The 13,561-nt window shown below is 35.9% G+C and overlaps 1 protein-coding gene across 1 annotated transcript; it reads left to right on the top strand.

Annotated features, from left to right (window-relative positions):
* The first annotated feature begins 929 nt into the window (after positions 1-929).
* Positions 930-7,212, top strand: LOC144063889 (BCL2/adenovirus E1B 19 kDa protein-interacting protein 3). The gene is made up of 6 exons (XM_077585851.1): positions 930-1,111; positions 4,484-4,634; positions 5,016-5,097; positions 5,219-5,292; positions 6,274-6,423; positions 7,015-7,212. The coding sequence occupies exons 1-6, from the start codon at positions 1,075-1,077 to the stop codon at positions 7,061-7,063; spliced, it is 543 nt and encodes a 180-aa protein (XP_077441977.1). The 5' UTR covers positions 930-1,074; the 3' UTR covers positions 7,064-7,212.
* Positions 7,213-13,561: the final 6,349 nt, after the last annotated feature.

The raw sequence follows: 13,561 nt of genomic DNA, 5'->3' as shown, positions 1-13,561 counted from the left end.
CCTAACAGGCTAATAGAAAAGTCGTCATTGCTGGGAAAAGAGAGTTTTATACATATACATATAACCCTTTAAAGCAACACTGAGGAACTTTCAGTGAACATTGATTATGGCGGCACCATATGGACAAAAGCGGTAATGTTATGCCTGAAGGAAGACCTCATTTCCCATGAGGACAAGCGCATTGCGTCGTTTTTGAGCTCATGCCAGCAAGTGAAAACCTGTCCAATGTTGATCCTCCGGGTAGCTTTCCTTTTTCTTTTTTTTGGCTCCTCAGACAAAACCTTTCAGTTGTTTTGCAGCTTCTGCCAGGAAAGCAGTAGGCCTAATCTTGAGTTGACATTCAAATGGAACAGGGAAGTGACGTATGTCATAAAGCAGTCAGCACATTTGTCGTTTTTTGTGTGGCAGTGTTCCTCCTCAAAGTTGCCAGATCCCCTAAGGCCATGGCAAATCTACCATTCAACTTGTTTTAAGTTGATGTTTCATTAGTAGAGTTATGAAAATATTTTATCAAGGTTGAAAAGCTCCTAAGTGCTACTTTAAGCAACTGATAATTGAGCAGGTGCTCGAATGATAAACTGCTATCATGTAGTTATAGAACCCTGTGCAAAAATAATCTAGAAGCCCCTTTCCCTCTTTGGCTTTTACATGTAAATAAAACATGAGGCTTATCTAACTCTCTAATGTTGATCCGTCTCCAAATAAATTATATAACTCATCAGCGGTGAATCTGCTGTTGTACAACTTGTGCTCATTCATAGATTCAAAAGATGTTTTAATTGGATGCTTGATTTAACTTTAAAATATTTTTTTTGGGGGGGGGGGGCAGCTGGTCTGTTAGCTTGTTTTTGTTTACATCCGTCCTGGCTGACACGTGGCCAGAGGGAAGGGAGGGGGGAGGCGGGTGCAGCGAGCGCCAGCGTGGATTAGTCCAGCCACAGGGACCTTTTTTTATTTTGGTATTTTTAGGCTTCCACCAGGCGTAAAGCTGCCCCGGGGGAATCAGTCGTTCCTCGCCGTCTCTAGTAGCCCTCCTGCAGGAATCCCCCTCAGCATCCCACCAAGACCCCGAGCATGTCCGGCCAGCAGACACCAGAGGACGGCCTCTACGGTGAGTGATGCTCTCCCTCTCAAAAATACAACTTTATTCTTGTCATATCACCAAAATAACCCAATCTTAATAAACTAAAGATGTGTTTTATAACATTTGTGGAAAAATATTTTGGTTGTAACAATATGAGATTTTTTAAAAATAAAATAAAAAATGTGAAACAGTATAAAATAATTTGTGTCATTTTATAAGAATAATACATTTTTTAAAAAGTCTAGTGCAGTTCAAATACCTGAAAAGTATACTTACGTATAGTAACAAAGTATTTGTACTTGGTTACTTCCACTTGTTATTGTTCACCACTGACACGGTCAGCGCTATTTTTTTTTTTTTACCCTAAACAATTAGTTTAAATTCAAATCACTTTATAATAATTTCTTGTATGTATTTTAATACTTTTTTATTACTATTTATTGATTTATTTTTAACATTGACATAAAGATAATGTCACAACTGTATCGGTTATTGTTGCCACCACTGACACCGTTTCTGTGTAACGGGATTTGCTGAGTCACCTGCGTGTATCTCAGTAAGCCAATTAAGATGTACAGATTTCTCGACGCTTATAGCCCGCTTGCAGGCAAGCAGCCCAACTTCTGCGCCACCACCAATCACAGGCGTTTCATTGAAATCGAGCAATAATTGACGCCCAGTTAAATCGATTTATTTTACTCATAAAATCGTGTTGAAATGTGTATTTTCAGTTCAAAGTCATTTGGCTACTAGAATGTAGTAATAGTAACTGCAGCACCGTCACAATTGGCCCACATTGCCAAACATGTCCTTGTGTGACGTCCATGTCCTAGCGTGTTATTTAGGCGAGTATGCTAGCTAATGCTATTGATGAGTCTCACGTGAAAGTGAGTTGTTTGTGTTGATTAATTGAACTACTGCATACTGCATACAAATATGTAACATGGGTTTGTGACCGTGTACATGCTTGAAGCATGGTGTTGATTCTTTCGAAGCCGCTCTTTTTTAAATGTTTTGTTGCCATCTTATGGCATCTGTACTTAACCCATTTTGGAGGGGCATCAATTTTTCACAGTTTTGCAAGTATTCTGGAATTTTACCTTTAAAATTTCCGCTTGATAATGCCCGTAAAAAAATGCTTCGCATTAGATTTGGTAATATAGCTGAAAAGTGAGGTTATTTATCACAATAGGAAGTCTATTTATTCCATGACAATTCCATTTATAAAATCAGGTAATTTGATTTTAAAAATGTAAAAAAAAAAAACTGTTTTGTTTAAATTAAAAAAATGTATTATATGATTATTACGAACCAACACTACCTCAATTATTTTTATTATTAGAACTGGTTAGGAAGTGAATTTTAATAAAAAAATAAAATAGATGAAAACTAATGAATAAAAATCCACTTTGAATACAAACATGAATTAATTTTTTTTAATGGAAATTATTTTTAAATCATTCTTATTGAAAAATGATTACGTTCTTATTTTTCTTATCGTACGATTTTAATTTTGCACTCTTCCAACTTTATTCCCGTTATAGTATTAACTTCATTTTCTTAAAAATACATAAAAATTGGGACTTTATTTTTGAAAAATGTATCAACCTAAAATGTTTTTCTCCAAATGTGTATAAGTAAAAGAGCTTAAAATTACTCTTTGAATATAAATACAAACATAATCAGTTGAATTTTGACTCCCACCCAAAAAAATCCAGTAAAGTTCCAAATTTAATTTCATTAAAAAGTTTTTAAAATTATTTAAAAAAAAATAAAATAAAAATATCAAACCTGCCACCGTTAATTGCTATTGTTGCTGAAAGAAAAATACATATAAAAAAAAAGATTGAACCTGTCGTTCATTGAGTTGCATGAGGTCTTAGATGCCACACAACAACTCAGCAATGCAGCACAAGAATTACTGCAGATAGATCAGCAAAGCGGTTATGTCATAAATCTCTTCTGTAGGGACCAACAACAACAACAACAAAAAAGCCAAACTAGGGCAATGGCACAGATTCCTCATCCCTCCCCTCGATGCTCTACTGTGCTCAGTCATGACACACACAAACACACACACACACACACACAGCAAACACACGACATCACGTAAGTGGAGGTTAGCTACGATTGGCTGTGAATGTTGTGCACAAACAACAAGAGGGCGGACGTAAGAGGGTGAATGGCTAATCTCCAACAGAAATAAGATCTTACGTAAGCGAGCATGCTGTCAGGCCTGCTTACTGTTGAGCTGTGCACTAAAACAACCGTGCATGTGTGTGTCGTGTGTCTGTCTATATACCACGTATGTGTATGTGAACCTCATGAACCTTTTCTGTCCATTCAGTCATTTAATGGCGGCTGTGTGTGTTCATTTGATTTTCATTGATGGCTCTCAATGCATGCATTCAAAACCAGCGACCAAGGGATATTAAGGCCACAGTCAGAAGAGAAAAAGAGGATGAAATTTGAATTTTATACGAATAAAGTCACAATTTTTCAAGGTATTTTTAAGAGGATGAAATTGAAAAAAAAGTTTATAATTTGCAAAACATTTTGAATTTTATAAGAATTACGTTAGAGAGAAAATGTCACAATATAAGCAGAGAACAAAAATACACGAATGAAATTGGAATTTTGCAAGAATTTTTAAATTGGAATTTTAAGCGCATGAAATGGGAATATTACGAAAATGACATTTGTCACTTTATGATAAAACAGCTCTAATAAAATATGGGTTGGGGAGGAGAATTTTGCAAGAATAAAGACAGAATTGTAATTTTAATTAATACTGTAATTTTTATATTCAACCTTAGGAGAATAAAATTGAAATATTAAGAGATTGAAATACATACATTTTTGGGACAAAATTTTGTCAAATATGTGGAGAGAAAGAATTTTACAATTAGAATTTTCTGGGAATTTAATAAAAATACAATATTTTGAAAATAAAATGTATAGTATTATCAAAAACAGATTCTAATTGTATATTTTTTTCACAAATATAGTACGAATTTTCTGCAAAGAGAATAAAATCAAGTAAAATAAAATAAGAGAATAAAAGTTGCGATTACATTTTTTATTAATTTTGCAAGACTTAAGTTGAAATACTGCTGACTAGAGAGAAAAGCAAGTAGTTTTTAAAATGTAATTTGAAAAGCGCATAAATTAAATATTAGGAATATAAAACTCATAATACTATGTGAACAAATTAGAGCAACGTTGGAATTTTTTTTCCACACAATTTTAAGATCATCAATTTTCAGATTGAAACATTCCAAGAACACAATTGTTAATGGATAATATGGAAAATCTTGGCATTTTGTACTGTACAAAATATCTACAGTACATTCATGAAGTATTTATATTTTGTAAGTTGTGTGTATTCCCCCCGTGCAGGCTCCTGGGTGGAACTTGAGGAGTTGATTGCCACCGTGAGCCGCAGGGAGAGTCGAACTGGGCCGGAGGACAGCATCTCATCTGCCCTGCAGGGGGAGCTAGAGAGGATCCTGCTGGAGGCGCAGCTGGAGTGCGAGAGGAACCGAGAAAGGTAGCGATCCGACACCACGTCACAAAACACGTCGTTGACATCCACGCCGCTCTTGATCGTTTCAGCAGAAATATTCAAGAGTGCATAGACTTAAAGTTAAAGTAACGTATTACGGCCCATTCCATTAGTTGGACCCAAACGCAAGAAAAGCACACTGCTTGATAATAACAGCATAGGCAACGGCACCCGAAAAGGTACGGCCAACTAGTAGGTTAAATACATGAGCCAATCGCGGGGTAACGATGCGTCAGGTATCGGCTCAAGCGTACCTGCGAATCTTATAAGGGCAAGCATAACAGAAAACGGATGCATGGATGATTTTTATAAGTATACAGTATGTGGTGTACGTTCTGGACAATAATGTCGTCTCACTGTCTGCAGCCCCCCGCAGGTTGGGACCCCACAGTCAACTGGCTCCCCCAGACCCCCTAGTGATCCTGACAGTGACTGTATCACAATACAGGTGCAAATAATCTTTTAGATACTGTAGTTAGCTATTGTAGGTATATCAAGCTAGATAGATAGATAGATTGATTGATTTGTGTTATGCTGATCATATGATCCCGCCGTGGTGATGTGAACAGGAGGAGAATGACAGGAAAGTTGACACTGATTGGGTGTGGGACTGGTCCAGCAGGCCTGAAAATATGCCGCCCAAGTAAGTACAAGCATTTAAAAATATATATATATTATATATATATATTATATTCATGAGCTTTGTTTGTGTTTGTTTTATTTTATTCCCTTGGATTTTTATTTTGTTAAGGGAACACGCTGCCAAAATATTAGAATTTTTTTTAAAGCAAGCGTGTGTTTTTTTATCCTTTCACATGTATTTTACAATTTTTTTATTAAATTTTTAATTTAGTGAATTTTTATTATTATTATTATTATTATCATTAAATAATGTTTCCTTTTTAAATAATGTGTCATTTTTAAACATACAGTATTTGATTTAAATTGTACAGTTATTATTTGTTTTTGCATTTTTTGGTTTTTGTTTGATTTTTCTTAGTTGGCTCGTTACTTTATTTGGGGTATTTTAAACAATATTTTATTTTTTCACTATGCCTCATAAATAAATGTTTACAATCCAAATAATATGTTGCAACAAACAAATTAAAAAAAATAATAATAATGTTGCAACATTCTTTTTTTTTTAAGCTATCAGTGACATTCTATAATGCATTAATTACAATGCAACACAGAAATGTGATACTTATTGTCACTGCAATAAAAAATATTTGGGATGCATTATACAATATCAAACTGTCACATTGAGGCAAAAATATATCCAAATAAATAAATAGTATATTTGGATATAAAAAAATAACTATAAAATAATATAAAATAAAAATAAAATAAAATATATATATATATATATAAAAATAAAATATTTTTGGGAATTTAACGGTATTGTAAATATTGTGTTATTGTCAAAGCCAGTCCTGCCGTTTGAACGGCTACGGCAATACCTGCAATATCTGAAAATAATATTTCCCTATATTTATTCATTATTATTTGTGGACTAAATGGCAAAAATCACAATTAGCGAGCCATTCTTTTCATTAGACACCGACGCCATGGACATCTCTTCTCACTGTTGCCATTGACATGATATTTTGTCGGTGTCACGCAGAGAGTTCGTGTTTCAGCACCCGAAGCAGTCGAGCTCGTTCAGCGTTCGCAAGACAGAGGTGATGAAGAAGAGAGGGATCTTTTCGTCCGACGTGCTCCTCGTCCTCGTACCCTCGCTGCTGGCCTCACATCTCCTCACGCTGGGTATCGGGTACGATGCTACGTGACTGTTTCGCTTTTTGTAGACGTGACCAGGTGTCTTCATACTTGAAATTCTTACTTAATACTTTCAATGTAATTTGTGAATTTCAATTAATAACATAAACAAAAATAAAATGTTAAAAAGTGCATTTATTTTAACATATGCATTCTTTAACTTTAAGTGGAGTGTCAATTATTCGCTGATTTCCCGATTCTGAGTCATACTCAGTTTCTATCCACTGCGAATAGCTGCAGGTCCACTGTACTGTATATACAGTACAGTACATATGAACGTATTATACTGCCCCCTGGTGGCCAAGGAGTGCACACCAGAAGGAGCAGTGCAATGTCAATGGACAATGAAACATGAAATCATGATGCACAAACTGTTTATTCAATTTTTGACATTCTATTTAATTATTTTATTACTGTATTTTTAATATATTAATATATTTATTTTATTTTTTTAAATGGTGTTTTACGGGGAAACTGCCTCGGATAAGTGACATTTTGAACTAAACAAAACTTGGGAAAGCTGATATGTAAATAATATTAACAATATGTTTGTCTTTTCCTCTCTCTCTTTTTTTTTTTTTTGTAGAATCTACATCGGAAAACGTTTGGCCGCTTCCACGACTAGCACGCTGTGACATTAGCTCCAGGCTAACCTAGCCCCTTCCCCAGTAAGGTCGCAACCATAGTACCTCGCCTGTTTGCTTTTGTGTTTATCACTGTGTGTGTGCGTGTGCGTGCGGTTGTGTGTGTAGCCATGTCGTTAGGGCCCTTAAGGGGGATTGGTGTTGGGATGGGGGTGGGGGGCGGGGGGTGGAGGGGGAGGGGGAGGCTGGTAAATGAGTCATGCTGAGGTCACTTTAGCCTCTAAAGACTAATCAGAGAGAAGACCAGATGATACAAGGGGGGGGGAAAAAAAGAACACACAAATAAAAAAAAAAGAGGACACGTTGTCTGTATTATATATGCCAGCCCTTCGGACAACCTTGGGGGTGGGAAAAAAAAATCTGTCATTTGTCACAAGTAATGACCCTCTATGCAGCTCAAATCAATTTTTTCCTCCCCCTGTCATGTATTTAAAGCAGACGTGTAGTTTTCGGGAGTCAATGTAGGAGTTCTTGTACTTTTTTTGTCCCTTAATCCAATTAAATGTTTAACCTCCCCCAAAGACAATCATGATCCCATTAAACATCACTCCTACAAACCCTAAGAGTGTGTGTCGGCTCTTTTATCCAGTCCTGGTAGTAGTTGCTTATTTGGGGTTGAACAATTTTGGAGGAATTTGAGGTTTTTGCATTAGTTGTTAGCATGAAGCTAAATGGACTGCGTTATGGTAGAGTACAAAACGTAAGATTCACTTTGGTTTGTTTTTGTTTAGTTTGACAGTAAACTTCAACGTGAGTGGCGTTAAACAGCGTGAAGCCTCTTTTTTTTTTTGAAGAAGAAGAATTGTTGACTGTCTGCCAACCTGCTGCTTGTTGTGAAGTGAGTTGAGTTGAGTTCATTGGCACCATACATTGCTCGTACCTTTTTTTTTTTTCCTTGCATGCCAAAGCAAAAAAAAAATCGACCAATTGACGGCTCGTATCTCAAGGCACACATAATCCTGAAGTTTTCTTTGCATTTTTTGCAACCATCTCCGGTGTTGTGAATGCCATCTGCCTTCATCATTCCTTCCCTCACTTCAGTCCTCCTCCTCTTTTTTTTTAACAAGCTTCTTCTTTCTCAGACCAGACAAGGATCGGACCTTTTATTGCTTCCCTGTAAACCCCAAGATGTCTTTCCTGGGGAGAATTAAGTCACATTTCTTGTAGAGATTAAAATGATTTACTTCGGGTAAGACTACGAGAAATAATATGTGAAGTTGCGATAACAGCAATAAAGTTGGAATATTACGAGAAAAGTTTGGGTTATTGCGGGAATCACGTCATAGTATATTATTCCAGGAATGATGCTATAAGACTCCCAATTTAAAAAAAGCCTTATTATGGGAATATTACTGGAATATTATGACAAGAATGTTTGTTTACAAGAATAATACTGTAAAATTTTGAGGAAAATTTTGTATTAATTGAGGAACAATAACGTAATATTACTCAAAATTGTTGCAGGAAGAATGCAGTTGTTTTGTAAGAAGAAAATTGCTGTAATTAAAAAAAAAAAAAAAAAAAAACTTTTACAGGCATAATGCAGTAGAAGAAGAATAATTCTGAAATGTTATTACACAAACACTAAAAGAAAAAAAGTTTTTTTGCAGGAATAATGAAGAAAATGTTGCATTATTATAGGAATAATCCAGTAATATTACAAGAAAAAAAAGCTTATTATTATAGTAATCATGCCATAATATTGTGTGGAAAAAAGTTGTTATTATTACTGGAATCATGCCGTAATATTGAGAGATGAGAATCATATTTTTAATGTTGTGTTATAACCAGAAAACATATTGAGGAAATTATGTTATAATATCATGGCAAAAAAAAAGTCATTTTTGGTATAAATCTGTATTATTTATAATAAATAAATAAAAAATACACAAATTAGTCCATAGTATCACGAGGAAAAAAACTTATCATAGGCATGACGCCACTATATTAAAAGAAAAAAAAATATCACAGGAATAAAGTTGCATTATTACAATAGACAAGGTCAAGTGTAATAATTCACGCCCAACTTTCGCAATGCTAAAAGGTCACCAGATTGTTTCTCTTAACAGCCAAAGATGGGCCTTTTTACTACTTCCCCGAAAAGCTTTTCCCTCATGAACATGTCAAAGTCGAGGCCCGTGAAGGTTTGGGTGTGAACCTTTTGCGGTCCAAGCCCGAATGCGTGTCGGCCATTAGCGACATTTGATGTACGGCGTCTCGGCCTCAACATCAACAACAACAAGGTGAGCGAGCAGGCGCCTGGTTTTCATTCTCCACACGTTGCCTTACATTCTCACGCTGGCGTGTTTCAGTCGGGAGGTTTAAGCAATCACACGTGCATGCTTCGCAAGTACACGGCGAAACATTTTACGGGTTTGCGATCAAACGGACCGCAAAGATTATGTTCCGCAATTTCTGGATGGGAACGTTGCAACCAGAATAAAGTGGATGTCTGTCTTTCTCACTCAAGTGCGAATGCCACTATTGAGCCTCGTTATGTTGTTGCAATACACCAGAGGGATCTGTGCGCTGAAGTGGCGGGATGAGGCAGCTGTTTTGCATTGAAACAATCACAAACAGCAAATTCAATTGTTGTATCTGAGATATGTCACATTTTGAGAACATGGCGGAACTATTGCATGTACTCTGCGCTAGGATATGAGCCCTTCAAAGAGTTTGGTCGGGCTCCATGAGTGGGCTCCGTTTGGTCATAGCTATCGTATTCTAGTATGTAGGAGTGCGTCCTTTTATGAAGCAAGCCACATGTGCAAAAGTGAGGATATCGGAGATGCGACGCAGGCCTTGTTGGATGGAGCGCGAAGGCGCAGACGTTGTGCTGGCTCTACAGTTTTTTCCTTTTTCGGACTCGCCACTTCCTGCCATGTCGTAAGCTAATGCCTTTAGCAGAGAGACGTGCAGAACGCTAGCTACATGCTGAAGATGTATGGATAGCTCCGCATCTGTGGGTGTCTGAATCCACTGCTTGAGAAAGATAGCAATCAATAGTAGACAAAAAAGAATCATCCTTGAAATAATAATAAATAAATAAATAAAGTCCTACTTAGGATAATAATGTAATATTATGAGGGAAAAAAAGTTGTATTTTAATTTGGATTAAAGTGAAGTAAATATTAATCATGTAAAGTCATGTTTTTTTTAGAAAAAAAATAATAAATCACTCTTTTTCACAGAATGAATTTGGATTATTAACTTATTCACTGCCATTGACGGCTATAGACGTCAAAAATGTATTTGAACTATTTCTACTAGTTTTCACTTTTTTTTCTACTTTTGTTAACAAGAGTATGAAAACCTAGAAAAAAATATTGTACATTCAGAACAGATATATAAAAAAATATGAATCGTGAGTTAACTATTGAAGTCATACAGTTAATTACAATCAAAAATTGGAATCGCCTGAAGCGATTTAAAAAAAAAAAAAAGGAATGATTATTAAAAATTAGGGGCGTCAGGCGAGTAAAATTTGTAATCGTAATTAATCGCATGACTTGACTATTTAACTCACGATTAATCGCAAATTTTATATCCGTTCTAAATATACAATAAAAAAATTCTAGGTTTTCATGCTCTTGTAATCAAAAGTGGAAAAAATGTTAAACTAAAAGAAATAGTTAAAATAATTTTTTGACGTCTATAGTCAATGGCAGTGAATGAGTTAAAAAAATATATACTTTCAAAAATAAAAGCATAATATGAGAGAAAAAAGTGTTTTTAAATGAATCAAATTGTAACATTATGATGGAAAAAATGCTTACTATTAAATTTATGTTTTAATGGATTTCCTTTTAAAAAAAAAAAAGTATTAAAGCTCCACAAAATAGTAACAGATGTAAAGTTGTTTTCACAAATATGGAAATTTAAATATATAAATATTTTCTTTCAAGAATAAAATCTTAATATTACAACAAAAATGCACAAATATTATGTAAATTACGTTGTGCTTTGGGGGAAATAATTACAATGTTTAAAAAAAAAAGTCTTGTGGTTATAAGCCTATAGTCTTTTTTTATGAAAAGAATAAATTGAAACAATACAAGAAAAAATGTCTTCAAATGTCACCTTGCATTCACAAATCTCCTCCATGTGCTCTTTAATCTCCTTTTTGTGGGGGCAGATGGATTTTTTTTTTTATCGTAGTCGTCGCATCACATCCCAACAACGGCAACATCGCAATACCACCTGGTAGAAGAATCAGCGGTGCACGTTTGCACAATGCTCGCGTTGTTCCGCTCCGTGCGTGTTGACGCGTTTTCGTCTGCTGGACTTCTCCCTCGTGTCACTAAAGGCGGAATGAGTCAATAAGCCGTGACGTTACGGAGCAGGGGGTGGAGAAGGTGTCGAAAAGAGAACAAAGTGCATTCCCGTGCGACTCGTCCGGTTGATTTAGCGCGTTTTAATGACGCGCAGGTGGACTTGAGAAGCGGCGAATCGGAGGCGTGACGGATGATCGCAGAAGCGCACACATGCTCAACACATCAGTTGCGAAACGGCCAAAGACACTCTGTTGCATGTTTTTTTTTTCTCTCTCTCCCTCTCTCTCTTTTGAGACGATACGGAGAGTTGCGTCGCCCCCTCCCATCAATCTCTCGGCCTTATTGCAGTTTTCCAAGAAGGGCAAGAAGGAGGGTTTTGTGTTTCAGTGGCCACAGACATTTTGAGTGATCCTACAGACATGATGTGAAGGCCGGTGGGTTAGATTGTGTAATGATAGCAACTTTGTTTTTAGTGCGCTTTCTGAGTTTTGTGTTTATTTTTTATTTGTATTTTTTTATCATTTATTTTTATTTTTATTTTTTTATCATTTATTTTTATTGTTTGATTTTTTTTATGTATATAAGGCAAGGCATGCTTTATATATATATTGATAATGTACACTGACAACAACATATTACCAGAAGACTTTCAAGCATTTAAAAGTAGAGAATTAAAACTAGGTTTCTAGAATATAAGTGATAAAATAAAAAAAATAAAAAAACGTAATTAAGGGTAAGGGAATAAAGCAACATTTTAACCTGGATTTAAAAATATTTCCACTCGGGGCTGATTTATTCCGTTTGTGTACGGCATAGCAGCTAAATGCCTCTTCACCATGTTTGCTTTGAACTCTGGGCTCCGCTAATTGACCCGAGTCAGCAGACATAAGAGCCCGATTGCGTTAATATTCAATTACAATTATTATTAATATTCTAATTTAAATTTAAATTTTAATTAATTTCACACTTAATTGTATATATTTTAAAATATTTTATTCTATTATTTTATGCATCATTGAATCTATTTGTATTTTTTGTTTATTTTATTGTACATGTAATCCATTTTTGTTTTTATTTTGTACTTTTCATTTTTAATAATTCAGCTTTTATCATATTTTTCATTTTGTCTTTTTTCTTACTGTTTTTAATTCAACGTCAATGTCATTTTATTTGTTTATTTTTGTTTGTATTTAATTTTAATTCATTTGTAATTTAATTAAATGTTATTTTAATATTTTATTCTAATACATTGTTCATCAAAGATTGTTTTATTTTTTTCCATTTAAGCCATTACATTTTCAAGAATTCTGTACTTTGCAGAAAATGATCTCGTTAGCAAAATTTGCTTGCTTTTGCGCAGTCAAGAGCCAACCGAAAACTGAACCACATCTGAACTCAATTGCCCATTTGGCAGTAGTGTAAATGCAGCATGGGAAATCCCATTCAAATCCAGCCTGTGAGGCATGTGGATCCAGATTGACAGGTGACAAACGCTGAAGCCTTGGCGGAGGTACGCCCGCCCTCGCCAGTGCTTTTGTGAGGCCGTTCCTGTAACACATTAAATCGCAGTTTGTCTCCAACGTTTAGTCTGGTACGAACAGTAACATTGTAATTTGTGGTTTCCTCCAGTCGGGTGTTTGGTACCACAAAAAAGGTGCTGACTGGCGGCTCTTACGTAACCTCCCTCAGGTACGACGCTCGTAAGACTCCGACGTCCCGCAGGGTTTGCGAGCGCCAGCCCGGCGGTCGCGTCGTGCTGCGCCGCAACAGCTTCTGTCCGACGCTAAACTGCTGATTTGGAAGGAAAAAACGTCCCGGGAAGAGCTTGTATATCTGCTTAGCGTCGCTATTACTCTGCTCGACTTTTTTTTTTACTTGACGGTAAACTTCAACCGGGAGCGCCAGTAGGCAGCTTGAAGCTTCTTGGACAACACTCGAAGCACTCGAAACCAAAACGCTTCATTTAACTGCGAAATGCTAACAAGCTAGCATACATGCTAGTGTGGCATCCTCAGCTTTGACACTGCTTTAAATAGTCCCATACAGATTTCCCTTGATTTACATTGGCAGGCGGGAAAAAAAAGTGGTCTTCCTGCCTCTTAAGTAAATAAGTGGTCACTTTTGCAGTGATTGAACATCCTTTTTGGACATCATGTGTAGAAGTGTGATTAGCTGCCAGACGTTCGCTCACAGTGTAAACATTCGTCCTGCCTTT

This window comes from Vanacampus margaritifer, chromosome 14 (genome assembly GCF_051991255.1).
Source record: "Vanacampus margaritifer isolate UIUO_Vmar chromosome 14, RoL_Vmar_1.0, whole genome shotgun sequence".
NCBI lineage: Eukaryota > Metazoa > Chordata > Actinopteri > Syngnathiformes > Syngnathidae > Vanacampus > Vanacampus margaritifer.
Note: the sequence above shows the minus strand (reverse complement) of the source record. Positions and strands in the feature narration are given on the sequence as shown.

Excerpts from the sequence above, each read along its gene's own strand:
- LOC144063889 (XM_077585851.1), top strand. The coding sequence starts at position 1,075 with ATGTCCGGCCAGCAGACACCAGAGGACGGCCTCTACG. Across the intron at positions 1,112-4,483 it reads ACCAGAGGACGGCCTCTACG|GCTCCTGGGTGGAACTTGAG; the intron begins GTGAGTGATGCT and ends CCCCCCGTGCAG. Across the intron at positions 5,293-6,273 it reads CCTGAAAATATGCCGCCCAA|AGAGTTCGTGTTTCAGCACC; the intron begins GTAAGTACAAGC and ends GGTGTCACGCAG.